Genomic DNA, 27156 nt, shown 5'->3' on the forward strand with positions numbered 1-27156 from the left:
GGGTCAGACTCTTGATCTTGGCTCAGGTCATGATCTCACGGTTCATGTGTTTGAGCCCTGCATCGGGCTCTGTGCTGATGGTACAAAGCCTGCTTGGGATTCTATTTCTCCTTCTCTCTGCCCATCCCCAATTTGTGCCCTCTCTCTCTGAAAATAAACAAATAAACATAAAAAAGAAAATGATATCCACCCTGTCATCTATATTGAAAAATTATACCTCAGTGTAACTCCAAAAAATAAAAATGGACATTCCTGTGAATTATGGTCAAAATTGTATGCATTTCGAAGTGAAGATTTTTGGCTTTAAATGCATCTATTAGAAAATAAGGAAGATTGTAGATAGTCTTAGCTTTCAAGAAATTCTAGAAAGGGAACAAAATAAATCCAAAAGAAATAGAAGGAGGAAATTAATAAAGAGAAGAACAAAAATGGGTGACAGAGGCAATAGGAATAAACTGAACTGATCATTCAAGATTGATTCTTAAAAAAAAAAAACAGAAAAGGAACAAATATTTGAAAACCTCAAAAAAAAAAAAAAAAGAAAAAGAAAGAGAAGGAACAATGTTGGGAACCTAGCTACAGACAAGGAGATTTAAAACAAAGTAGAGGAAGAAGAAAAAGAAAGGAAGAAAAGACTATCTTTGTATCAATAAAGTGAAAACTTAGATGAAAGACATTTCCTATGGAAACATAATCAAAGTTGGCTCAACCCATGCATGAGATGGAAAAGGCATTTATGAATATCTACAAAACACCCAGATGTTACTTGTGAGTAAATATTACTAAATCTTCAAGGAATAAGAAAGAAATACCAAAAACCAAAATGTTTCTAGGATGACCAACCAACTTGATTTGCCTGGGACTGGGGCAGATCCTGGGGTGTGGGACTTTTGGTTTTAAAATTGAGAAAATCCTGGGACAATTTCAGGAATTGTGTAGACAGATTGGCATGACTCTGATATCAAAATGGGACAAAGGTAAGAAGAAAATTGGGATCCAAGTTAAGTATTAGCAAACTGAATCCAGCTGTTTTAAAAATAAAGTAATTTGGCAAAAAGGAATAGATGAAAGTGTTCTGAAATTGATAAAAAATAACTTCCAGAAATAACAGGAAACCTCATGCTTTGTACTGAAAAACATTAGGGAAGTCTGGGTGGCTCAGTCGGTTATGCATCCGACTCTTGATTTTGGCTCAGGTCATGATCTCACGGTTCATGAGTTTGATCCCTGAATCAGCCTCTACACCAAGCATGGAGCCTTCTTGGGATTCTCTCTCTCCCTCTCTCTCTGCTCCTCCCCACTTGTGTGTGCACGAGTGCGCGCGCTTGCTGTCTCTCTCAAATAAACAAAAAAATAAAAGTGTTCTCAGTATGGTAGAGAACAGACAGTATATTTGCTTGACATAGCACAGGAGATATTATCCAAGATAACGAGGCCAAAAGTATGCAAACATTGGAGAGGAAGGGACAAAACTGTAATTTGTAGATAATATTACTGTCTATGATGAAAAGCCAACCATTGATGAAGAAACTATTACAATGAATAAAAGAATTCAGTGAAGTGGCTGGGCAGAGTTCCTAATCACTAAGAGTAACAAAGTAGAATACATAGAAAAATAACTGATACTATTGGGTGCTTTCCTATGTGACAGACTCTGCACCATGCACTTGTGGTATGGTTTTTTATTTGATTCTCAGAACAACTTAATGAAGTATATCTATTGGTGTCCATGATTTGCCAATGCGGAAACTCTTTGGTCTGAGTAACTTGTGTGCACAGGTTTAAGTGGTAGAAACAAGAACTGAACCTAGGTATTTCATTCTAGAGTTTCCTCTGCTTTCCATAATAACTTAATTCATGATGACAACAAATAAATGTAAGATATTGGTGACAGGTACAGTTAAATGTCCTCCTAGATCCTTACTTTTTTTCCCGCATGGTGTAGACTTACAGCCAGAAGCAGCTGCCTAGCCAGGGCATTTCCCAGACTCCTTTCCACCAAAGTGGGGCCATGTGACTAATTTGGCCAATGAAATCAGGCAGAATGATGTGTGTCACTTCTTGGTCAAGGTGGTTAAAGGAGGGGATGTATCTTCTCTGTCTTAATCCTTGCATGGCTGGGTGTCAATACCCAGGGCAATCTTAGAAACCTAGTGTTGAAGATGGCAAAGACTTTCTCAGCATGGGACCTGAATGACTATGTGAAAAAGAGTTTATAAGACAAAAACCAACTTCATTGTGTGAAACTTCATTGTGTGAAACCACTGAAATTTTGGAGTTCTCTGTTATATGAGCTAATGTTATGTTAACTAATACAAAATGTCCAAGATTTATGTGAAGACACTTCTAAAATTTTTGAGAAGAACACATGGGATTAGGACAAATGGATACCAAATGTCTGGATGAGACAACTGATTACTGCAAATATCATAATATTTCAAAATATTATTTACCCTAAATTTCTCTAATTTAAATATAATAATACTTGACTAGACAATTTTATCATTTATTTGGAAAGTTAAACTAAGAAGATAAAAACATTTTGAAAGAGAACAATAAATGGTAGGAACTTGCTCTTTCACACATCAAATATCAAAGCCTATTAGAAGATTGTGATTAAATCATAAATGGCACTGGCACAGAAATTGACTAACAAATTGGTGAAACAGGACAGGTAGATCACGAACAGACCCACGGACATGTAAGAATTTGGCATATGACTAACTTGGCATTAAAAATAATTTTTTTTTAATGTTATTTTTGACAGAGAGTGAGAGATGGAGCATGAGCGGGGGAGGGGCAGAGAGAGGGAGACACAGAATCAGAAGCAGGCTCCAGGCTCTGAGCTGTCAGCACAGAGCCTGACACGGGGCTCAAACTCACAGACTGTGAGATCATGACCTGAGATCATGACCATGATCATGAGCTGAAGTCGGACGCTCAACCGACTGAGCCACCCAGGCGCCCCTAAGTTGGCATTTTAAATCAAGAAAGAATGGAGGGATGCCTGGGCTGGCTCAGTCGGTTGATTTTGGCTCAAGTCACGATACTAGGGTCATGGGATTGAGCCCTGTGTCGGGCTCCGTGTTGACTGTGGAGCCTGGTTAAGGTTCTCTCTCTCTACCTATCTCTCTCTCCCTTTGCACTCTCCCCCATTTGCTCTCTCTCTAAAAAATTATAAAGAATGGACAAATACAAAACTTTTGTAAAGAAAATTGCCACCCATCTTGCAAAAAATAATGTTAGGTGATTTCACGCTCAGATTATTCTCAAAAATAAACGAACAGGAAATATAAAAATAGTGTAAAAGGTTATAAGAAAATATATCCTTGGAGTTATGGAAGTTCATAAAGGAAGTTTTTAAAAAGCCATAGAAAATATTTACGAACGATAACATGAAAATTAATATATAATGTATGGTAAAGGTGCCATAAATAAAGGAGAAAATACTAAATATATAGCAAGCAAATAATTAATAATCAGAATATGTGAAAAAAACCCACAAAACACCTAAAAATTTATTTAAAAATGACAACCCAGTAGAAGAATGGGCAAAAGAGTACACACCAGTAATTCACACAAATGTCCAAAAAAAAAAAATGCTCAGCTCCACTGATAACTAGAAAAATGCAAATTAAAACAGTATAAGGATATAATTTCTTGACCATTAGATTGGGAAAAGTTGAAAAGGTTGCTAATATAAAATCCTGGACAGAGTGTGAAGAAATAGCTATAGTTGTATTTTTGGTGGTATGGCTTTAAGGCACCGTATTCTGGCAACACTGTTAAAATTTTAGAAGCATGCACCCTTTGATACAATTCCACTTCTTGACTATCTACTCTAGGAATTGATTCACTTGTATATATGAAGAGTTATATAGAAGGGTATTCGTTGTGGTAATATAGGTAATGGGAAAACTTAAAAATAACTCCAGTGCTCACCCTAAAGTGAACTACAGGACACTATGAAACTGGAGTGATGTGGAGATAGATAGGATACTTAGAGATAAGACACATCATCAAGTTAAAAACACAATCTTTATAATGCCATTTATAAAGTGTGAAAGGAAAGAAAACCATAAAATGAATGTTTATTTCTGTATGTGCTTATATATGTATGTAGATGCAGAGAAAAAGGTAAGCAGCAGGAGCCTAGGGGTGTAGAGGGGTTTTGGAGACATCTTTTACAATAAGATTGTATTTGTGTATTGCATAGATAATTTAATAAATTAAAATAGAAAAAGATGTAAACACTGATGCTTCAACTCCAGAAATTTTTATTTGGATGGTTTTGGTGGGAATTGGTTGTGTGTGTGTGTGTGTGTGTGTGTGTGTGTGTGTGTGTGTGTGTTTGACATCTCTCTGGGTGATTTTGAGATCATTGGCTTGAAGATTGAGTTGTTGGCTATTGGAGATCACATATTATAGTCTTTAATTCAGCTTCTTATGTATTTTCTATAATCTGTAATTCCTTATGAAAATAAAGGCACAGTGCTTACTTCTGCAGGACATATACTAAATCTAGAATGACACAGAGAAGATTAGCACGGCCCCACACAAGGGTGACACATAAATTCATGAAAAATTCCATATATTTGTTAAGATGATAAATTTTATGTTATATGTGTTTTACCACAATTAAAAAGATAAAGGTATAAAAACTTAATTAAAACCATAGAGAAAGATTTCAACTAACAGGCCCTTTTGTCACTAACTCAAATGTTATCAGTCTCGGTTTAAACAAATGTTAGTTTTTCCCTTTGTCTTCAGGGAAAGCTCTAGCCTTTCTCACAGTAGTAGTTATAGGTGTGAGGAGTCTCGACCTGTCTGGGACCTCCCAGCATACTGAGTTTGCCTGTCCCCTGTGCCACGTTAATGCAGACCTCTTCTGTGCACTGCCACTCAGCCCAGGAGTTGAGGCACTATCCACTCTGAAGAAGAGTTCTTCCCTGATCTCAGAGAAGCGTCTATTTACCTTATTCTATTTTTTGTCCTGCTGGGAGCCAGAGAGAGGGCTCAGGCCATGCCCATGCCCAAGTGAAGTGAACCACGAAAAAAACGTCCTTATGAATAGGAATCAGCTCAAAAGTTGCTGCAGAAATACAGTTTTTAAACAGGGGGTACTGCCCTAGACTTGTTATATAAATTATACTATAAAATCTTCTAAATTCTGAATTCCAAAACACATTTGGCCCCAGGCATTTCTGATGAGAGTGCATTCAGAGGGTTTTTTTTTTTTTTTAATAAAAAAGGGTCTGTGGGTCTTTTATTTTTTTTTTTTAATAAAAAAGCTCTTAGAATAGTTTTTGGCACATCATAAACACCTAAAAATAAACTACTATTATTATGTCACATATAGCTTGGCCCCGTGTGGCTGTTTTGCTCATAATCCAGAAATCTTTGTCACATTCTGCACATTTAAACCCAGGAGAAGCAAGCACATCACCTTGTGACCAAGTGGGTGATGTTCCAATTCACCTTTAAAACACGACTTCCCTATCTGCTTATCATCTTTCTCATTTTCGGTTTTCCCACCCCCATTCCCAGCTAGCAAGACAAGGACTCAATGTTGTGCTTATCAGCCGGACACTGAAAAAACTACAGGCCATTGCTGCGGAGATTGGTGAGTGACCCAAAGAAATAAGGGAGATGTTTGTGGAGCCCACCAGCCAAGTCTGTACCTGTAGAGGCCCCATCAGCATTCCTAAGGCTGCTCCTGGAGCCTGATGCACTGGTCCTTCTGCAGGGAGCCGACTTTACAAAGTTAAGGGCAGGACATAAGTGGCATTAGTTCAGCAGGGATTCTGTGGGCTGGGTGAAGTAGGAACAGACACATGCACACATAGATCTACTCTCTCCTTGGTGGAGTGTCTTCATCTCTAGAATTAGTTCTGCTCATCCAGAGGTCCCAGCTGTTTTATTGCTTCTGCTACTTCCTTCAAAAGCAGAATCTATGTTTGGGCATTTCCCTGTATCTATGCCCTGCTCCTTGCAGGGAGTTGAGGGACAGTCCTTGCTGGTGGTTATCAGATTTTTAAAAAATATTTGATCCAGGGCTGCCATGTATGGTTGTACAAGTTGTACACTGTACAACTCTATGAGGCAGCATTTATACTATAATATTTGATTATTATGATCCACTGCAAGGTGTTGTTAGTTAATAGTAATCATATCCCTTTTTAAGTATTTTATTTCAATAATTAATTATTAATTTAGTAATTTGTAAAATCCTTACCTCAAAAGAATGAGTCTTCAATTATGAAGACTTGTGAAGACTGTGACAGGCTGTCAGGGGATGGCCTTGTGTCTCTGGGGGAGATTTGGAATAGTGTGGGATGGTGGGAAGTGTGGGGCTGGGCAATCACACCATGGAGGCTCTGTGCCCTTCATCCAATGAATTCTGCTTTTGTTCCATGTCTGGATATCAAAAGTAACTTTGTCCAAAACTAGGATATTCTTCAGTGTTTCTCTCATAATGTTTCTCTCATAGTGCTTTTTATTGTCCTTGAAAAGCAAGAAGTGTCTTTGGCCTGAAAATATCCCCCACCTGCCAAACTATGCCTCAAGATCACTTGTCCCAGAAATATTGGGTTTAACTCCAAAGCTGAGCAGGAAGCAGTTGCTGAACTCTACCTGTTGCTTTTATACCCACTGAAGGCTCCTACACAAAGCCAAGTCCACGTGGAATAGCAGAGCGAGCATGGACTTGGAGGGAGCAGAGTGTGGGTGTCTTGGGGAGAGTTAGCTTCTCTGAGCCCTAGTTTTCTCCTCTTAGCAATGGGTGTAATATCTACTTTACAAGGTTGTAGAGAGGTTTAAAATAAGATATTATATGTGTAAATGCTTTATGAATACTACCATGTTGGACAAATGCAGAGGATTGCTCTGTCTATGCCACGGGGACCTGACACTGAGGAGAGGCAACATATCACTATCCTCTTATGGCCTATAGACCAGGGGTCTCATCCTTGAGCATGAGCACGGTCACTGGGAGGGCATGCAGGGTGGAGCCTGAGAATTTGTGTTTCTAACTCCACTTTGAGAACCATTGCACTAAATTTATTTTAGAGCATATACTTGTCATCAGAGTAACTCTCAGAAACACCAGAAACCATCACTCACAAATCTTTTAGCACGTTCCAGCATTTATTGGGGACTTTTTCGTGTTTCTAATTGGGATAATGGTTTTATCCTCTTAAAGGTCTGCTCAGCTAGTGCCAGGAGCATTGGAGAAGTCCATGAGCAAGGGAGGGATTTGAACTCCTGTTCATTAAAGAATAACTGTTGTCTCTAATGCAGAGTGTACCACAGGGAGTAGCGTGAAGATTATACAAGCAGATTTTACCAAAGACAACATCTACGAGCATATTAGAGAAAAACTTGAAGGCTTAGAAATTGGAATTTTAGGTAAGTAAATTGCAAAATGCAAAGCATATTATAATACATTAGTAAAACAATTATCTTAGTGACGCTTGATTATTCTGTGGTAAACTTGAACTTAACCCATGACTGTCTTTTAAGTTGTAACATTAAACAAAATATTACAGTTCAATTTTTCAAGAGGCATATTGGATTAACACATTTATGTATGGCTTTGGAATGTATGAAACTAAGATACTTCAACCTTCCCAACCATATTTTATAATATGAAAATGATTTTTTTCCCCCACTGATAACTGATATTAGACAGAAAGACAGAATCTCAGAAACATTGGCCTTGGGGCACCTGGGTGGCTCAGTTGGTTAAGTGTCAGCTCTTGATTTCTGTTCAGGTCATGATCTCACTGTTCATGGGATCGAGCCCTGTGTCAGGTTCTGCACTGACAGCTCAGAGCCTGCTTGGGATTCTCTCTCTTCCTCTCTCCCTGCCCCTCCTCGCCCCACCCTTCATGCTGTCTCTCTCTCACTCTCTCTGTCTCTCAAAAACAAACAAACAAACAAACAAACAAACAAACAAACATTGGCCTAAAGAATTCGTTTAGCAAACAAACATTGCTGTGATTGATTCATGAAATAGCAAGTGAGCATGTTTATTTGAGAATTGACTTTCTTATTCAGAAAACAAGATACTATTTTTTTTCTGTGGTGACTTATAGACAAGATATTTTATGACCTGATACAGAGCACAGTCTCTATATTATACACGGAAGGAAGATTTGATTTCTAAACTTCCTGCTGGATTTTAAAAATAATGACATTTTTTACTAATAAAAAATGTAAACCACATTGTTGCAGAAAAACCAGAAAGAATCTATGAGTGCATAAATTGGTTAATATCTCCACAGCCTGAGATAATGTTCTGGTACATGTCCTTCCAGACATATACACACATATTTCCAAAGCTGGGATTAAATTTACATATTCTTTTGTAACAATTTTAAAAACCATATACCACAAGTGCTTCCCCATGTCTTTAAACTAAGCAGTCATAGTTTTGAATGGCTGCATTGCATTCTGCCATACGGCTGCCTCATGATCCATATGATGTGCTTCCTACTATTGGACAATTGTTTTCCCCTTCAATTTCCTCACTGTTATCAAATTATGTTGCAAAGAACAGCCTTGAACATAATTTTTTTTCTGTCTGTGTTTCCTCAGGGAAACTTCCCAAGAGAAGAAACTTCTGGGGTTGAATATAAGCATTTTTAAGGCTTTTAATAAATATTTGCTACCAGCTCCTCTGACATCATTTTGTTTTGCCTTTGTCAGTCAACAATGTCGGAATGCTTCCAAACCTTCTCCCGAGCCACTTCCTTGATACACCAGATGAAATCCAGGTAGGCCTGGTCTCTTTCTGTGGATGGTTTCCTCTCACTGGGGACCGGGCCTCCTGGCTGGGTAGTCACTAGGGCCTGGGAAAGGGTACAAGGGAGGCTGTCTGGCCAAAATGCTGTATTCCAGGTGGATGTCTGTAGCTCTCCCTTTCTCTTCACCTAAGTACTTGCCACACAGGCAAGGGCACCACTTTTCATGACCATCTCTAGGATATAGACATCTTCCTCCTTCTCTGCACACCAAAACTTACCTGCCGACTGTCCCATTCTCTTGGGGTTCTGTGTTCTGCTTTATAATCTTTGAGGGCTTTGTGTTGGCTAACACATTTACAGCTGTGGTTATAAGTGGGAGAAGGCCAGCTCTTTGGCTTTCATTGTCTTTCCAGGCAATAAGATTTTTTTCAACTTTCAGCGTGAGGAAAGTCTGTGACACAAAACTCTGTGGTTGGGGGTGTTGTACATCTGGCAACCTTGACCCAGACCCATGGCTGCCATTGCATGTCATCAGTGAATTTGTTACGCATTTAATAGTCCTTGAAGACATGATTTGCTGACTCTTCTCCGGGTCCTGACTTTCAAAATCATGTAGTTATACCCGTTCTGAACAGGCTGTCATTGTGTGCCTGTGGTCCTATTTAATCCCCAAGTCTACTGCATGGAAAAATAGTGCCAGATTGCTTGGACTTTGCTGCATGTCCTTGCAAAATTCCCCTCTTAGCCACATATCTAACCCCATCTAAATCCCTATTTTTGGCACAAGTCTGTGTCTCTCTATTAACCATGATCCATTTTTGTTTTTGTTTTTCTATTTATGTCTGCATTTGTGCTTGCTTCTGTATGTCCCTCCTTTCCTTTCTGTCTGTCTTGTGTGATTCTAGTAGTTTCTTTATCCAGCATCTGTAGCCCAGAACCTCTACCTTATATTATCATTTACCTTTCTATTTGCTATGCTGTTGTCTTCTAAACCCACATATGCTAACTCTCTTCCTTCAGCTGGAAAATAACCACCTTCCTTTGAAAAACTGTATTTTGAAGGAAAATCTCTACATTTTGAAGGAAATTCTTAATTAACTTTTACTCAAGATCAATTCTTATAGAACCGTAGTGGATGTCAGGTGCTCCCCAGTTCTAGAGCATACTTGGTGACCATCAATCAAGAACCTCATTTCCAGGCCGAGTGAGTGAGGGGCAGTGCTCAGACCCACCCTTTTGCCCATTTTATGGTTCTTTAGCACTGACTGCCTCTCAAGAGATTTTCTCAAATCATCCAGCTAATTCATGGTTGTGATTATTTATTACAGAGTCTCATCCACTGTAACATCACCTCAGTAGTGAAGGTATGTAGTCAATATCTGTGCTAAATGCTTAAAATGTAGTAGCTGTTGGAATCTGGCAACTCAGGAGAATTGCTTTTTTCTGTAGAAGCAGAATTCTGTGAAGCTGAACTGCACTTGACTGAGAGACCAGGCAGTGTTTTTTTTAATTGTCTGATTCTCTTTTCATCAGGAAAATACAGTAATGAATTTATTCTCCAGAGTGTCTGAATCTCATTTTTCATCAAGTTTTGTCACATGTCAGGAAATATTAGGCTTCAACATATTAGACATTGAAAGTTTCTCAGGATTCCAGAGTAACTTGAAAAAAAATGGTGCCTTCCTTTAATTTTTGTCTTTGTTAATGGAGGAAAGCTCACTTGGTTTGAAAAATGACAGCAGGCCTGGCTTGGATTTTTCTGGACTTTTGACATTCAACAAATATTTGTTGAATTGAAATTCAAGATTTCTTGTATTCTGATCCTATCTCAGCTACTAGTTAGTTGGACAGTGTTGGCCATGTGGTTTAACTCCCTTGAACTTCAGATTCTTCATCTGTTCTTGAAAGAATGTTGGACTAAGGGATGTGTCAGGTGCCATTCAGCACTCATTTTCTTTGATTAGAGTCAACTGCATAAGCATTTGCAGGCATGACTATCACAAAGCTGTCCTATATTGTGCCTTTGTGTGAATAAGGAAAAGGCACCCCCTCAGAGCAGATGATTTGGGAAAAGGTGCTGCTTAAGCATGGATAGATGATGCTTTTGTGTGAACACAATTTTTCCCTTTCCTCTGAATGGGGAGAGCCCTCCTAATGGCTTGTGAGTGAACCCTGGGCTTTCAGCTGACAGTCACCCCCACAGTTGGGCACCTTGCCCAGTGCACAACATTCACAACTGCACGTTACAGTCCTTCTGACTGCTCTGGAAGGTCCAGTAGAACTGTAGCAGTGAATCAGTATGATCCATGGTTTCATGGCATGGGGAGCCCCATTAGGGACAGGAGGGCCCAGTCTCATTTTTATAGCATGGCCTGGCAGAGAAGGGTTGCTTTCCCAAAGAAAAATAAGTTGCTATCAATATAAGGAGGGAGATGGAGGCTGAGCAAACCAATGTAAAATGGACAAAAGTTATGTTCACCATTGGTGGTTCTTCTGTAAAAAGTTTTGTAGTTGTGCTCAGTTTTTATTGGTACATACATTCTTTGTAAGCTGAGCAATCAATAGTTGTTTTAAAACCCCAGCTGATGTAATTGTAAGTTTTATAATGTCCAACTGTTGTCTGCAGCCTTACCACTAAAATCTTTCATGTTATTTTACACGTTGATCTTGCAGTCTTGGTCCATTTGGTCACAGGGTTTCCCAAATATATCTGACAACCTTCTGGCTCCTTTAGCAGACAAATGCTTTGATTTGCTAAAACATTTTTTTATATATTGGTAGACACTAACTACCTTAAATAGCAAAGAAAGCAAATTGCAGATTAGCTTTCTGAGAACACCATGCCTCAGTTGGTCACACTGGTTGGAAGCATGACTAGCATCACTTAGTTATCCCAAAGGAGACACCTGGAAATAGTAGCATTCTCTGTCAAGGGAAGGGATGTGGGAATGAGTCTGAAGGCAAAGGGAAGGTGGGGTAAGAGAGTAAATATCAGGAGCTTTGAGACAGAGAGAGACGCAGAAAGTCTAATGTTATCTCTCTGTTGGGATCATTCATCGAATAAGGCTAGTGATTTCAGTAGGGAGGCTTTGAAGAAATGCTGGTGCTGTCCAACACGCTCCCATAGTGCCCTTTAGGGGGAGGGGAGAGAGAGCCAAGGGGAAGATGAGGGCTTCATCTAGTCCTCATGCTTCTCCTGTCTCGCTCAAAACCCAGTCTTTCAGGAAGTAGTCTACTGCCACTCCACCCCCACTGCTGCCCCAGAGCAGTGAAAACATTATCTGGAGGCCCTCAGGGTTGGGATTAAAGTCCTGACCTATGATATAGGGATGATGGCAGGCACAGAGCCTACTGAGAAGCTCCTGTAGGGCCCCAGACAACACGGAAAAATAGGCAAAATTTGTCTTCTGGTCTTCAGTCTCCTTTATTTCTCTGCCCCTCCCCTTCTGTTTGGATCCTCTCTTTTCAAGCCTCTTCTAGAGACATGCTTGATTCCACTCAGTTGTACTTTTGAGAACATTTCAGTCTGTGGGTTTGCCCCTCCCTCCCTCCCCTTCCTTCCTTCCTTCCTTCCTTCCTTCCTTCTTCTTTCTTTCTTTCTTTCTTTCTTTCTTTCTTTCTTTCTTTCTTTCTTTCTTTCTTTCTTTCTTTCTTTCTTTCTTTCTTTCCTGAGAGAGAGAGAGAGAGAAGGAGAGGGAGAGAATCTTAAGTAGGCTCCATGACCAGTGGAAAGCTGGACACAGGGCTTGCTTTCACAATGACGAGATTATGACCTGAACTGAAATAAAGAGTTAGATACCTACTCAACTGAGCCACCCAGGTGCCTCTGCCTCTTCCTTAACTCTTAAAATGAGTGCCTTATAATTATGACGTGAAAAGCTCTTTTATTGGGGCATTTAAGCTGCAGAACTGGTAGGAAAAACCCCTTCCAGGGCCAGGCAAGTTGGGACAGGGAACAGATTCCTTCACACTGCTGTAATTCCAATGGACAGATAGACATGATCTGTATATGGAGCTATTTCACAGTCCGCCTGTGAGCTGCTTACTTGGCTGCTGTGGGATTGAAGAGATGTACTTCTCTATCTCATTCCTTTTATGTGAGATGTTCACGGACACTTGTTAGATTTCCTGACGTCCTTCCTACTTCTAACTCATGGGTGAAGTTTGTGATGGCCCACCTACTTATGCCTGTCTCCCAGAATGAAAAGTATCTGGGGAACTTCAGTGTTGATTCCATGGCTGGAAGCCAATTTCCATAATTTTTCACTGCCCTCATTTTTCAGGAAGACTAGCTTCATGGGGAAGAAACCAGAAGCCTCTAACAGTTTGCCATTAGTCTAGGTTGCTTCTTGTGGGTTTTATTCATACTCTAGTGTTGCCAGAATCATCTCCAACGAGTGTCAGCAGATTTTCAAGGCCACCTGAGAGATAAAGCTCTTTTTTCCTACTTCCTCTGGCACCTGCTTCCCTAAGCCCCCACCCACTGGCTACTAACTTCCTTTGTTAGAGGGCTTAATTCTACCCTTCCTCTTACAGATGACACAGCTAATTCTGAAACGCATGGAATCAAGGTAAAGTCTTTTTTTGAAAAAGTGCAGAACAACATGGCCTCCCTGGCCTGACAGTTAACTGGCCTGGGGACTAGGAATGGGGTAGGGAGGGTGGGGGGATAGGGTTCATCTGGCTGCAGCTTTAACCAACGGAAAAACTGTGATGAAAGGACATGGTGATTGCAGCAGGAAATGTAGCATTCTGCGCCAAGCCAGCTTTGCAAACAGATAAGCCTATTTGAAGGTCAAATGTGGCATCTACTGGAGGGAGGAAGAGAACAGTGGTTTCACCACACATTGTATTAAAAAGATTAACTCGGGGTGCCTGGGTGGCTCAGTCAGTTGAGCTTCCAACTTCGGCTCAGGTCATGATCTCATGGTTTGTGAGTTCAAGCCCCACGATGGGCTCTGTGCTGACAGCCTGATTTGAATTCTGTGTTCTCCCTTTCTCTCTGCCCCTCCCCTGCTCACATTCTGTCTCTCAAAAATAAATAAATGTTGAAAAAAATTTTTAAAAAGATTAACTCATGTTGAACATAAAAGAAACTTCAGAGGTTGGCCTGAGATCAAAGCTATCTTTTGTTATTTCTCAAATTTTGTAGTAAAAATCACCACCTGTCGGTGTCTCTACTTAGTCCATAGTTTTATTACCCTATTACAACACCCCTTTGGGAACTGGCTTTTCTCAGGTGGTATTCATTAGACACAAATGGTTGATAGTTTTATCTTCCCTAGAAGAAGGGGCTTAGCCTTGTATTCTAATTTGCAGTTTCTTGTTATTTTCTGAATTGAATCCATCTAACTGGGAAGGATTAAAGTTACTGAATTTCAAAAGGATTAAGTAAGGACCCTGGAGACTTGTGCATGGGTTCCTGTGTGAACAGATGATGGACTGTCAAATTCCACCCAAGAAAGGATTCTGCATTTGACATCTGTCCTATCCTGGGTCATCTCTGTGAATCAGAAGGGGCCTTGAACTTATGTGGTCACATTTGAGAAAGAAGGACCCCTTTCTCCTGAGTCTTGTCTGAGTGGAGTTGGTTCTCTGCATTTTGATGGGGGATGTTTGTCATAGCAGAGCCACTGTTTTGAGTCACAAGCCCTTGATGTCACGACTGTTGGGTAACATCACTGTATGGTGTTGGGGTCTACACCATAGGAAAGGGCCACTTACGGTTCTGGGGAGAACACTTAGTGCACACAGCAGCCTAGAGAGGGTGGACTTTTCTAGTGGTCACAGGAGCCCCTTTGTTTTCTTTCTTCTCAAGCTGTGTGTGACCAGGCAGCAAAACATTCAGAACTTTACTTCTTTGATTTTTAGGCAGAAAGGTCTCATCTTGAACATTTCTTCCGGGGTGGCCCTCTTTCCCTGGCCACTCTACTCCACGTATTCGGCTTCCAAGGTGAGCAGCAGCATGCAGTCCAAGTTTCCTTCTCCTTCTGCTCTTGTTTCTCCTAGCTGGCATTTTCCTTTGGACTTTGGATCATCTGGCAAGCTGATGGACAGATTTGCCTGGAGAGCAAATGTACAGGGGGCTTCTGTGTACAGGGCTCATCAGCAGACATCTGGGAACCATGTCAGCAGATGCCCATGGGTTGATGAAGCCCTGAGGCAGCACAGCTGGACAAGCGCAGTCCCCATGGGACTCCAGGCCCCACTCAGCCTCTTGCTTCATAGCCCTGCTCCTTTGCTTCCAGCAAGTAGCACTGTGTCTTTCTTCTGTCCTGGAGGCCTAGCCAGGTGGCCCATGCCCTAGTCATAAAACCAAACCCTCAGAGGAGGGGGTGTTCCCTGGCACTGAGACAAGGGAGAGCCTTCTCTGGGTAAGGCCATCTATATGCAGTGGCCCTAGGCATGTATTAATCCCAAAATATATGTTCCTGCTCATTGAGGGAGTTCTTCCCAGGCCAAGAAGTCCTAACTCCCATTAGACAAACTGCTGCATTTTAAGGTAAAGCAGGTCAGCTCCCTGCAGTCCCTTTAAGGTCTGACTAAGTTGGCTCTGAGGACAAAGCAAGCTCTCCCCTTGAGTGTTTTCTCCTTTTTGCTCCAGGCTTTTGTGTGTACGTTTTCCAAAGCCCTGCAAGCGGAATATAAAAGGAAAGGAATCATTATCCAGGTGAGGTCAACAGCTCTGAGTCTGTGGGACTGGGGCTAGGAAGTGTGGATTCCCATGGAGCTGGGGTACTGCTTCCTGCAGGGCAGGTGGCACATGCATGGCCAGGTGGGAGGGTCTGGATGACACCACGTGAGTTCCTGTGACCCTCGCAGTGGCAGCTGCCACCATAGTTGCCCTAGGTGCTGGAGGAGGAAATGGGGCAGGGTGAGTGAGCACTGCATCATGATAGTGTCTTGGTCTTGTCTGACCAGCCTTTACTCTCTGACTCAGGTGCAGGAGATAGGTTTAGGCAGGAGGAATTGTGGAGAAGAAGCAAAAGAAAACCGGGCAAGAGATCTGTATTGAAAAGAGGCGGTGGTTGGGGGGTAGCAGCGGTTGGGCGGTGAGTAGCATTTGTGAAGGGGGTAGTATTTGTTGGGGGTAGTGGCCGTCGAGGGGTGTAGTGGCGGTCGGAGAGTAGGTAGTGGCAGTGGGGGGGGGGTAGCAACGGTTGGGGTGAGCAGTGGCGGTAAGGGAGTAGCAGCGGTGGCGGGTACTCTGGGAGCTGTTCATCTGTGATGGGCCACAAAGATCCCCACCCTGGTTCTTGAGCGGTTAGAGTAGAAGTGCTTGGCTTCCTCTTTCACCTACAACAGCAGAACCATCGTGGAGATGACCTTGTGCCAACCTTAAACAGAGGAGGGTTGTCACAGCCATCAGCAGAGTGTGCAGTATGATTCTTGAGGTGTCAGTGACATATATGTGCTTGCAGCAAAATAGAGTTAACTGCTTTCTGGAACTTGGAATAAACAGTTTACAGAGGTTTTTTGTTATTGTTTGGGAAGAAGCTTTAAGACATACTATTAGAAATGAAAAGGTACACTCACAGTTAAATCTGTAAAATCATTGCTGTACGTACTGATTTTCAATTAAAATACTCAGTTGAGAACATCTCAGATGGCTGTTCCTATAAATTAATCACTTATAAGATAAAGGCATATCAATATGCCATATTCAATAGGCAGATATGAGTTAATGGTAGGAACTTTGCAAAAAGCACTGTCTTTCATGGTGAATGATTATAACAACCCTGTCACTAGACCACAGTTCTGTTCTCTGCCCTGATGGTCTCAATTGTCACCTATGAGATAATTCCCCGTCCTATCCATTCTCCAACTCCCAGCTGAAGACAGATTCTTTTTGCAACAGTGCTGCCCCATATAGGCTAAGTTTCCTGCAGTAAAAAATAACTCGTAAAATCTCATTGGCCTCAAACTGCAAAGATTTATTTCTCATTCACTATAAGCTGGCAGAGAGGATTAACTCATTGTAGCCATGCAGGGACCCAGGCAGATGGAGCAGCTGCCATCTTGGATATTGTCAGTTGACATGCCAGAGAAAAAGTGGGAGGAGTTCTTGAAGATCTTGCTTTGATAATTAAGGGCTCTGGGTCAAAAAATATAAGAAGCATGCGTTCTCAAACCCAGTTATTTCTCTATCTGGAAACTGGGTTTAAGAATGCATGCTTCTTATATTTCTCTAAGAGTAACACTTTGAGATCTTTAGAAGAAAACTGTTATACAAATTAATGACTGTTAATTTCCATGAGAACCAATTCAATTGGATTGATCGACTTATAATTAGATTCAGTTATGAAACAACACAATTTCAAGTGTGATATTGATTAAGTTTTGGGGTGGGGGGCGTTTTGGAGCCGATGGCCAAGTAAAAATTCTTGAAGACATCTTTGGTGCAAAAAGGTGATTTTATTAAAGCATGGGGACAGGACCCATGGGCAGGAAGAGCTGCACTGAGGTTGTGAAGAGTGGCTGGTTATATACTATGGAGTTGAGGGAGGTAAAGTCAAAAAGGAGGCCTCCAGAGGGACTTTGATATGCTAAAGAGGACTCAAAGATACTGGAGGCCTGGCTATTGTCAAATTAAGGTTGTTTTCCTGTAGTAAGGCATTAGCATAGGACAGTTGGGAGTTTCTGGAGAATTGTTATACTCTGTATTTGTCTCAAGTATTTGTCAATTGGCTGCAGGTTATAAGGAAATTTAATTTTACCTGCCATTTCCTTCTTGCTTTGTTCCCCACATCACTATGGAGGCATGATGTTGGGGCTCCAGGAAAGTGAGTCTATAGGTTTCTGGAGATTAGGCTATTGATAAGATTGCCTTTTTCTTGTACTTTACTAAGATATTTATAAACTGATGGAGACCCATGCCCTGTACAACTGTGATCTCTACAGTTAACCATTTCTTTTCTTTCCTTTCCTTTGTTCTTGGGCAGCCTGGCATCCCTGAGGAATATCACACATATCCCACAGGGTGTGTGTGTGTGTGTGTGTGCGTGCGCGCATGCATACACTAGCTTGTATTTTGCCCTCAACATGCCTTATGCTCCCTCATCAATGTGAAGAAAATGTGATGTGAGAAAAAATAAAACCAAGAAAACAAGCATGGATCTTTTTTTTCTTTCTAAAGATGCCGAGGTCTCTGTCTGGGAATAAAGTTAAGAAACCCCATTATGAAATCTCATGCTAGGACACAGTGTGGTGAGATCACAGGTGGAAACATGCTGTTGAATTTGCAAGGCACAATGTGTGATTGTTTATTTTTCTTACCACAGTAGGAAAGATCATCAGGTATGTGCCACTCCTGGCTCCTAACTGAAGTGTGAAAGTGTGAATCCAGATAGCTTTGCATTGCTCCAGCTTTGGCTGTATGTGTTAGAAATAAACTTCTCAGATAATGTTGCCAGATAAAATATAGGACATCCAGTTTAGTGTGAATTTCAGATAATAGTAATTTCTTTTTTGGTATAGGTGTAGGTCATGTAATATTTGGGACATATTATACTTTAATCTTTTTCCTTGTTTGTCTGGATTTCAAATTTTACTGAGTGTCCTACATTTTTATTGTCGAAATCTGGCCACCGTGTCTAAGAGATAATTCATGTCCTCAGTCACCCCATGTACATTTGAACCACCTGACATGGTTGTGGCTAAGGCCTCAGCTTGAGTTAGTGATAAAGTTAAACCAGAAACCAGCCTTTCTGATTCACAGCTCTGTGCCAGTTTATGCCTTGTCAGTGCTCCATTATCAGTTAAGATCCCGAGACTTTTTACAGGAAGAACAGAATTGGAAAATGAAGAGGTGGTTAAAATAAGTGTTAATTGCTCAGGTGTAGGCAGATTGCTCCTGTGTTATGGCCTTTATTTCCCATTGTAGGTGCTGACTCCCTATGCTGTTTCGACCCCAATGACAAAGTATCTAAACACCAACATGGTAACCAAGACTGCTGATGAGTTTGTTAAAGAATCACTGAATTATGTCATGATTGGAGACGAAACCTGTGGCTGCCTCATCCACGAAATCTTGGTAACTGATAAATTCTTTCTCAAAGCAAGAGAGGCAGGTGTGCAGGCAACCCCAGCAGAGTTCTTCCTTGCTATTGGAACAGTCAACCGTTTCCTCTAGTGCTGCCAGAGGGTATGCTACTAAGTAGTAATATAGCCAGTTAAAGAGCATATGTGGCAAAGAGGAGAAGATGGAGGCCTGGGTGCTCAGACCATAGATAATCCCAAAATTGGCAAATATCACCCTTGGCTGCCTCACTTCTTTCCTCAAAAAGTAAGGTGGCTTCCTGAGTGCTTGGGAAGGGCAGACCAAGACACAGGGAGCTTCTCTGGGTGGGGGTGAAAGGGGCTGCTAATGTCTTCTCTGGCCCCCTGTGTTAGGAAATGTTTAGCTAACTGGCTTTCCAGGAAAAAAAACCCAAAACCTTTGATTTATAGCATTTGCTGATTTCCATGGTTTAAGAACTCCCCCATGGCTGAGTTTATAGCTACCATTGTGTTGTCATGGCACTTGAATTTAGGAGTGTGCATGATTGGCTCTTTTGGGCAAGTACAAGCTGGCTCTTGCACAGCATGGACTCCACCAAATGTGGGAATAAAATTCAGTGGCATACGGTATGAGGAGTTCCTACTGTCCCTAGGCTGCTTTTAGAAGCAACCACAAACATGAAACACAGGTAGATTTGACTGTTGCATGCTGATACTGAAAACAAACACACACAGTGTCAGGGAAGTTCTGTTGCCGGTATCACCAACACATTTTAGACAGATCTTTACTTTCCCTTCATATTTCAACGGTCTCATGTTGAAATGAGACATATTTCTCATATTTCTCCTCTGCCTCATGTGCTTTTCTACCATGGGAATTCGGTTTCTCCCCACTGTCTCTTTCTCTCTCAGGTGCTAGAAGGATTCATGGGTGAATACACTAAATCTTCCCAAAGCATTCAATTACCTCTTGGGACCTACAGAGACTCTACAAGAGATACTGAATTGACTTAGAGAACTACTTGCTACTTTTACTGTAGAACCCCAACAGTGTGCAGAATCACCAATTTAACATACACTTTTACAAAGTGGACATGCAGAAAGACCGTTAGATATTTATTTTGCCTATTGCTGATCTGGTCTTTCTCCAGATTACCACTTGCTGTGTGGTGGATAAACAAATGTACAATGAGTTTAAATTTAGTTTGATCTGGTAATCTAAACTACATATTTAGAAAATGTGCTGTTGTCTATTATTTAAAGTTTTCAGTCTTTCTGGGAGCATCCCTTTCTCCTGACTCTCTCACTGAGATGATATTGGGAAGAAAAATCTCCACTATTTCCTGCTGGTCCTTAAGTGTGTGTGGCTGATGTCCCACATCTACCTGGTGCTTGATGACCCTTTCTGTCCATTTGGCTTGGCCAGTGAACTGCCAGCTGGTAACTGCAGACCTCTGAATCTCTGCTACTTCCCTCATCCAGCCATAGCCCTGCAGTCCTTCTGCAGCTTTGGTTCATAAACATGCTCTGGCTCTCACTTCCACATCACCATCAACATGGACTTGACTCATGCTGGATAAACGAATGTCAGCACCTCCCTCACCATGCTGAGATAATGTTCCATATCTCCCCCTTTGCCTTCAGTGCCACCCTTACTTATTTAACACAGTTTCATATTCTTTATCTGAATCCCCTGGTTCCCCAGCCCTCTACCCAGCCTAAGCCCAGAGGACACACATATCAAAGGACACACACCCTCTGGGATGTTGATGTCTTTAATGGAATCCATCAGCATTTAGAAAATGTTTTCTTGAGCCAATAGCCTATCTTGCAGGGATGTTGTTTTGCTATATAATGCAATTCTAGATGTCAAAAGTTGAAAAAAATGTTTGGCTTTTCTTTTTTGATTTCTTTTTTTGGTAATGTTTGCTTGTTTGTTTGTTTTGAGATAGAGAGAGAGAGAGAGAGAGAGAGAGAGAGAGAGAGGTAGAGAGAGAATCTCAAGCAGGCTCTGCACTCTCAGCATAGAGCTCAATGAAGGGCTTGATCTCACAAACTGAGATCATGACCTGAGCTGACATCAAGAGTTGGATGTTTACCTGACTAAGCCACACAGGAGCTCCTCTCTTTTGATTTCTTATGTAACAGATCAGATCTCTTCTGGCAAACAGATGCCAAGTACAGACTAGGCAAAAGAGTACTTGTGCCTGTCAAAGCAAAAGAGAAAGCAAAGGAGAACACACAAATCATTAAAGCCAATTTAGTGTTTGCCGGGACTTAGAAAGATTGTTGAATCTAAAGTTATGAGTAATCAAGTAGAATCGACTGGTAAACAAAAAACCATTCCATTACAAAAAGGCAAGGCAAAGACAACATGCTCTTTACTCCCAAGGAGTTTTAGGGCAGGAACTGACATTAGAATGGAATCTCTAAGGTAGAGTCTGTGTGGTACTTGAGGTTACCTCACTTAATCCTCCTAATCATTTAGTAAGGTAGGTCATTTGGATCTTGTTTTACAGTTGAAGAAACTGAAGTTCAGAGCTAGATCAGATGCCCAAGGCCACTTGACTGGTAATGGTGAAGCTAGGGTTTAAGTCCACTTTAGCTCAATGTCATGCTTTTCCTGGTTTCATCTATACCATCCTTCTAGGTTGGTATGGGGTAGACAGCAATGGAGATGGAAGAAGGGACATTTTAGAACATTTTCTAGGGACCTGGAATCATTTATTTTCTTTATGGATGACTTCACTAAGCCAAAATATTTAGTTTAAGGCAGAGCTAATGAAAGGGCTTGATTTTGCTGTAAGATTAAAAAGCTCTAAAAGGGAGAAAATGAAGTCCTTGAGGAAGAAGTTGCATTCACTCATTGACTTGGTTGGTGGAAGAAGAGTTCTACTTTGGTTCCCAGAAGCTGTCTTTGGTCCCCTACTTAGAAATATCTCAATTAATGCAATGGTCTGAGAATCTGAGCTGTCTGAAGAATATGAACACTCCCTGAAAAGCTCACATCTTCCTCTGGTTGAAAGCCTGTTGTTTAGTGGGGAGCAGGAATGTTGGATGCCCAAGATTACAATGTAGACAAAATGATTTCTTCTGGGGGTCTGGACCAGTTTTATAGGACATGGGTATGATTTGAGGGCAAGAAGCCTTCCAATGCTTGTGCCTATGCCTGACATGCAGCCAACTAAGCATTCATGCCTTGGCTTGAAGCACCCTCCTCCTTTTCCAAGAAAATGCTCTGTGTTAGTAATTTATACCTTGCTGTGTCAGACTTTTGTTCGTGAATTCATCTATGCATTTGTGTATTTGCTTAGCACCTATTATGCCTCAGGCATTGTGTAAGGTAATAAGAGCATTTCTGACTGTTTTCTGGAATCTCATTTTAGTAGAACCTTGGTAAAAAGAACCTGAAGACACTGGGGAGATTGGGCACCAGGAAGAGGAAGTGCTTACTAAGAGAAGGAGAAAGGGGTGTGGGGTGAGTTCTGAACAGAGTTCTCTTAATTTAGAATTTCTTCTGGGCTGATTGTACAAGTGACTGTTTTGGTTTCTGAGAAAATCTTGCTTGCTGAGAAAGTGCTACAAAATTTTTAAATTTTAGCAAATGCTTAAAAGATTTTGAGACTTAAGTTCAGTAGTCAGAAAGATATTTTTAGGGGCGCCTGGGTGGCCCAATCGGTTAAGTGTCTGACTCTTCATTTTGGCTCAGATCATGATCTCATGATTTGTGAGTTTGAGTGCTGTGTTGGGCTCCATGCTGATTGCTTGGGTCCTGCTTGGGATCCTCTCTCTCCCTCTCTCTACCCCTTCCCTGCTCATGCTTTCTGTCTGTCTCTCAAAATAAATAAACTTAAAAAAAAGAAAAATATTTTTAAAGATAATGACTATAAATTGAGATGTTTAGTTGTAACTTGTTTGTTCTTCTTTTTTCCCCCCAAACACTCGTGTTTTTGTCTATTTAAGCGGAGTTTCCTGAACCTGATCCCATCCTGGGTTTTGTACAGCAGCACATTCCAGAAGAAATACATGGACTACCTCAAGCACAATACCAACACCATATAGTCCAAGTGGGCTGATGCTCCATCCAGCATTGTTCTCCAAGTTCCGTGTTGGCTGCAGAAAACTTATGAGCAGACCAACACCTGCCACTCCTCTGAAGCTGGAGATGCTGTGTCACAAATACAGTACTGAAAATACAACTTTTTTTTTCCATTTTACTTGAGTCTGGAGATCTTTGGGAAAGCTGTAGTGTAAAAATGTGTTGTGCAATGGGGTTTTGTGGCTTTCTGTGTGAGAAGATGGGAGTGTCTATAGGAGAAACTAGAGGAATTTCTACATGGGATTATAACATAAATGTGGTGAGAAGAAAGCCTTTGATACTTGGCATATTCAGAACAATTATACCTATAAGCTACTTTATAGCTATGTTAAAGAAAGTCTGAAGGGGACACCTTGGTGGCTCAGGCAGTTAAACGTCCCACTCTTGATTTCTGCTCAGGTCATGATCTCTTAGTTTTATGAGTTTGAGCCCCAAGTCAGCTTCTGTGCACTGACCATGTGGAGTCTGCTTGGATTCTCTCCCTCTCTCTCTGTCCCTCCTCTGCTCATACTCTCTCTGTTTCTCTCAAATTAAATAAACTTAGGGAAAAAAAAAGAATGTCTGAAGTTACTAAACTTTACCAAGACTGCTCTAGTCCTAGAGCACTCAACCTGAGCTCTTTAGAGACCCAGAAAACTCTAGGAGAAGGTTGTGCAGGCAACAACTGCATCAGGCCAGTTTCTGGGACCCTCCCATTTCAACTAATGCATAACCAGCTTTATCTATTTTATTTATATTTGGGGTTCTATGTCAGGCTGTGCTCACAAAAATAAAACAGAAAAGCATATATTGATAAAAATAGTTTAAAAACCATTACTCTAATGCAGGAGTTGATACCTGCAGAAATGAAATTTTTGTGTCTCCAGCTTTAAGGGTGCTGGGCTGAGGGCTTTACTTGTCAACACATGGGGATGGTGTTTTGGGCAACTATTAGCCGTCAGCTCTTGAGGGAGTTGGAGGAGGAGCACAGCAGCAGGCAACCCTGTTTTGGCTGGCTTTGGTCAAGAGTGTTTCCCCCATGACATCACCGTGCTCTAGGTGCTGCTGACGCTTGGTGGCACTCATCTTTTCTGAGACCATCATTGGCATTAGTAGTGTGAAAAAAGAATTTATGTACTGCTGCTCTATTTATAAAAGGAGTCTGGGAGATTTGGTTGGAATTTATGGGACATTTTGATATTCTGGGGGAAGAACAGGGTAGATAGAACATTTAAAACCTTGGTAAGGTTGGAAATCATGGGCTGTAATATCATAGCTTTTATTAAGCCTGCTCTGGGGAAAAGACTGGGAAAATTATTCATTCTGAGGTGTGGATATCTACTTAAATTTTCTCAATTATGGGTAACAATAACTACAGTACAGAATGTTTTTACAGTGCCCATATGTATTGGTTATTTACTTGTTGTCTTCCGTCCTAAGCCCCACCTTTCATACTCTGATCTATGATGCTGGGCTAGGAAGTTTCAGACTCTGGTCTTAAGACACTTATGCCAGCTGGTTTTGCATTAGATTCTGCCCATGGGAGGCCAATTTGGGAGAGAAAAGGAGGTAGGAGGGCCAGGGAAACTCCATTCTATTCACACTCTTATTACCATCCTTCTGCAGAGGGGACAGTGTTAGCCACACTCAGCACCAACCAGGAAGCAGCCTGCAAGGATGTACTACCACCCTTCACAATGCCCCCTTTGGGCATTGACTAGGCAACGGTTCCCCCTTGGAGCACTCAGTTCCTAGAAACACCACCTCCTCCACTGGTTCTACCAGTCCTGCAGCCACTAATAGCTGAGTTACCTAGTATCCTCTTTTTGCCCTTTCAGCATTCTGAATTTAGTGTTACCAATTCCTTCTACTCAATCCCTTCTGTTTGAAATGCTCAGTGTGCTTTCTCTTTTTGTTTTTGGCCCTGGCTGAGACTTTCAGTTGATTATCTTGACTGATCTAGGAAGCTGAGTGGGTTGAATCTTTTTTTGACAATGAAGAATCAGAAACTCAGAGTTCTGAAACTGAAGGCATGATTGATCAATTTGAGGAATTATTTGTAAATGTGTGGGGAGGGCATAGAGAAGTCATCGGAGTTAGTAGAGTGGTGCTTTTATTACCCCAAAGCCTGAAGGGGCTGGGAAGGGAGCAATTACAGACCCAATGAGAGAGACAGAGAGAGGAGGCTGGTGGTCAGAGGAAGGGAGAGGAAGAAGGAGAGGGCTGGAGAAAGAACAGTGTAAGGATCGCTGTCTCAGAGGAGCTGTGACCCTCGGCTGAGAGAAGCTGCCAAGTTGTGGCCACCCCATAGAGAGGGAGAGAGGATTGTGATATTGTGATTTCTAATAATAAATATATGTTATCTTCATCTCCATTCCTTGGAATTTCCCAAGTGATAAGAGCAATAAGTGTGCCATTTTTATTCGTAACAAGCCGCTTTTCAAACATGCTTGAGTTTATATTAATGAGGTGACTTTTGGAAAGCCCCTAAGGATGGAGCTCGTTGCCAGAGGAACTGACCATGTGATTAGAAGGTTGGAACTTTCATTCCTACTCCACAATCTTTGGGGAGGGGAAAGAGGGTGGAGGTTGAGTTCAATCACTAATGACCAATGATTTAATCAATCGTGCCTACATAATGAAGGCTCTATAAACTATGGGTTTTGGAGAGCTTCTAAGGTTGGTGAACATGTGGAGGTGCTAAGAAGGTGGCATGCTTGGAGAGGGCAGGGAAGCTCCATGCCTTTTCCCATATACCTTGCCCTCTGTATCTCTTATATCCAGCTGTTCCTGAGTTGTATTCTTTTATAATAAACTGGCAATCTAGTAAGTAAACTACTTTCCTCAGTTCTGTGAGCCGTTCCAGCAAATGAATGAACCTGAGGAGGGGTCATGGGCACTTTCATTTTATAGCCACTAAATTGGTCAGAAGCTTAGGTGATAACCTGGATTTGCAATTGACATCTAAAATGGGGGCAATAGGACAGCCTTTAACCCGTGGGATCTGATGCTCCCTTCAGGTAAAGAGTGTCAGAATTGAGTTAAATTACAGGACACCGAGTGGGTGTCTGAGAATTGCTTGGGGTGGGAACCTCTCCACATATTTGGTGACCAGAATTACTGGGAGTAGAGTGTTGAGAGGAGAAACAGGAGTGTTTTTCCTTTGCAAGAATAAGTACCTCAACTTCACTTCCCTGCTGTTCTCTGGGTCTCCTGCTGGTGCCTGCTATTGGTCACATCTAACTGGAAGCTAGTTCACTGATGTATTTTGTGAGGTTAATCTCCTGGGACACCAGATCAGGGGTTGGGGGAAGAACAGAGATTAGATTTGGAGGAAAGAGATGCAACATAAGACCCACATATTAAGTGATTTTCTCAAAGTCATACCATTAATAGTTGGTGGCTCCTGAATTGGGGCTACTGCCTATACTCTATGTTTCAAAAGGGGTAATACTTTAAGCTCAAAGAATAAATATCTCATTGTGGAATTCAAGATTTCAGCAAAGTAGGTGATATCTTACAGACATTAAAGTCTCACTTGCTTAAATGTGAGACAACCATGCTTGTTAGCTATTCTAGGTATTATTGCCATATAACAAGTGATCCCCCAACCTAGTGGCATAAGATGACCACCATTTTCTTGTGCCACAGATTTCGTGGGTCAGAAAGGGCACAATGGGATAGTTTGGTTTGCTCCATGATATCTAGGAGCTCAGTTGGGAAGACTCAAAGGCTGGAAATGAGTCAGCCTCCGAAGCTGGAAACATCTGAATGATTGCTTAGTTATTTGTCTGGCAATTGATGGGAGTTATTATCTGGGACCACAGCTGGGCTGCTAGATGGAAACCTACACATGTCTTCTCTATGTTCTGCTTGGTTTTACTCACAGCACGGTGACTGGTCTCCAAGAATGAGCATTCAAAAGAAAACTAAGAGAAAGCCATACTGTCTTATATGACTTAGCCTTGAAGTCACATGACATTATTCCAACCCTTTCCAGATTCAGTGGGAGGGAACACAAACCTACCTCCTGATGGGAGAAGTACCATGTGTAACAGGAACTATTGTTGTCACCATTTTAGAAAATACAATGAGCCTTACTAATTAATCTTACAGTAAGTGTTTGTCCTAGCATGTATCAATGATGGGGAGTTACTTGGCATTTCAACTACTGATGCAGCAACTTCTAAAAGTGTAGACATTGTTTCTAAGCCTTCACATCAAATCCTAGCAAATTTGCCTTTGGGGAGGAACTTCCACAACTGGCAGCTTAGGAGAGAAAAGAAATGCACTTCAGTATATACAACCTGAGGTAGATTTTAGATATAGTTT

At 41.4% G+C, this 27156-nt stretch overlaps 1 protein-coding gene and 1 non-coding gene across 3 annotated transcripts in view; both read left to right on the plus strand.

Moving 5' to 3' along the window:
- The window catches only part of HSD17B3 (hydroxysteroid 17-beta dehydrogenase 3), a 47564-nt gene extending 24601 nt beyond the window's left edge, over window positions 1-22963 (plus strand). The window contains exons 3-12 of one of the 2 annotated variants that reach the window (XR_003416863.2): window positions 5548-5623; window positions 7300-7407; window positions 8710-8777; window positions 10076-10111; window positions 13284-13318; window positions 14619-14700; window positions 15352-15417; window positions 18631-18780; window positions 22133-22224; window positions 22710-22963. Coding sequence is in view for 1 of the 2 variants with exons in the window: in XM_015068290.3 (XP_014923776.2) it covers window positions 5548-5623; window positions 7300-7407; window positions 8710-8777; window positions 10076-10111; window positions 13284-13318; window positions 14619-14700; window positions 15352-15417; window positions 18631-18780; window positions 22710-22808 (720 nt within the window). In the remaining variant the exon portion in view is untranslated. The remainder of the gene's footprint in view (window positions 1-5547; window positions 5624-7299; window positions 7408-8709; window positions 8778-10075; window positions 10112-13283; window positions 13319-14618; window positions 14701-15351; window positions 15418-18630; window positions 18781-22132; window positions 22225-22709) is intronic. The other variant, XM_015068290.3, reaches the window with a different exon arrangement.
- LOC113596157 (U6 spliceosomal RNA) lies at window positions 4492-4597 on the plus strand. The gene has a single exon (XR_003416898.1). It is a non-coding gene; the product is annotated as a U6 spliceosomal RNA (small nuclear RNA).
- Window positions 22964-27156: the final 4193 nt, after the last annotated feature.

Source organism: Acinonyx jubatus, chromosome D4 (assembly GCF_027475565.1).
Source record: "Acinonyx jubatus isolate Ajub_Pintada_27869175 chromosome D4, VMU_Ajub_asm_v1.0, whole genome shotgun sequence".
In the NCBI taxonomy this organism is placed as follows: Eukaryota; Metazoa; Chordata; class Mammalia; order Carnivora; family Felidae; genus Acinonyx; species Acinonyx jubatus.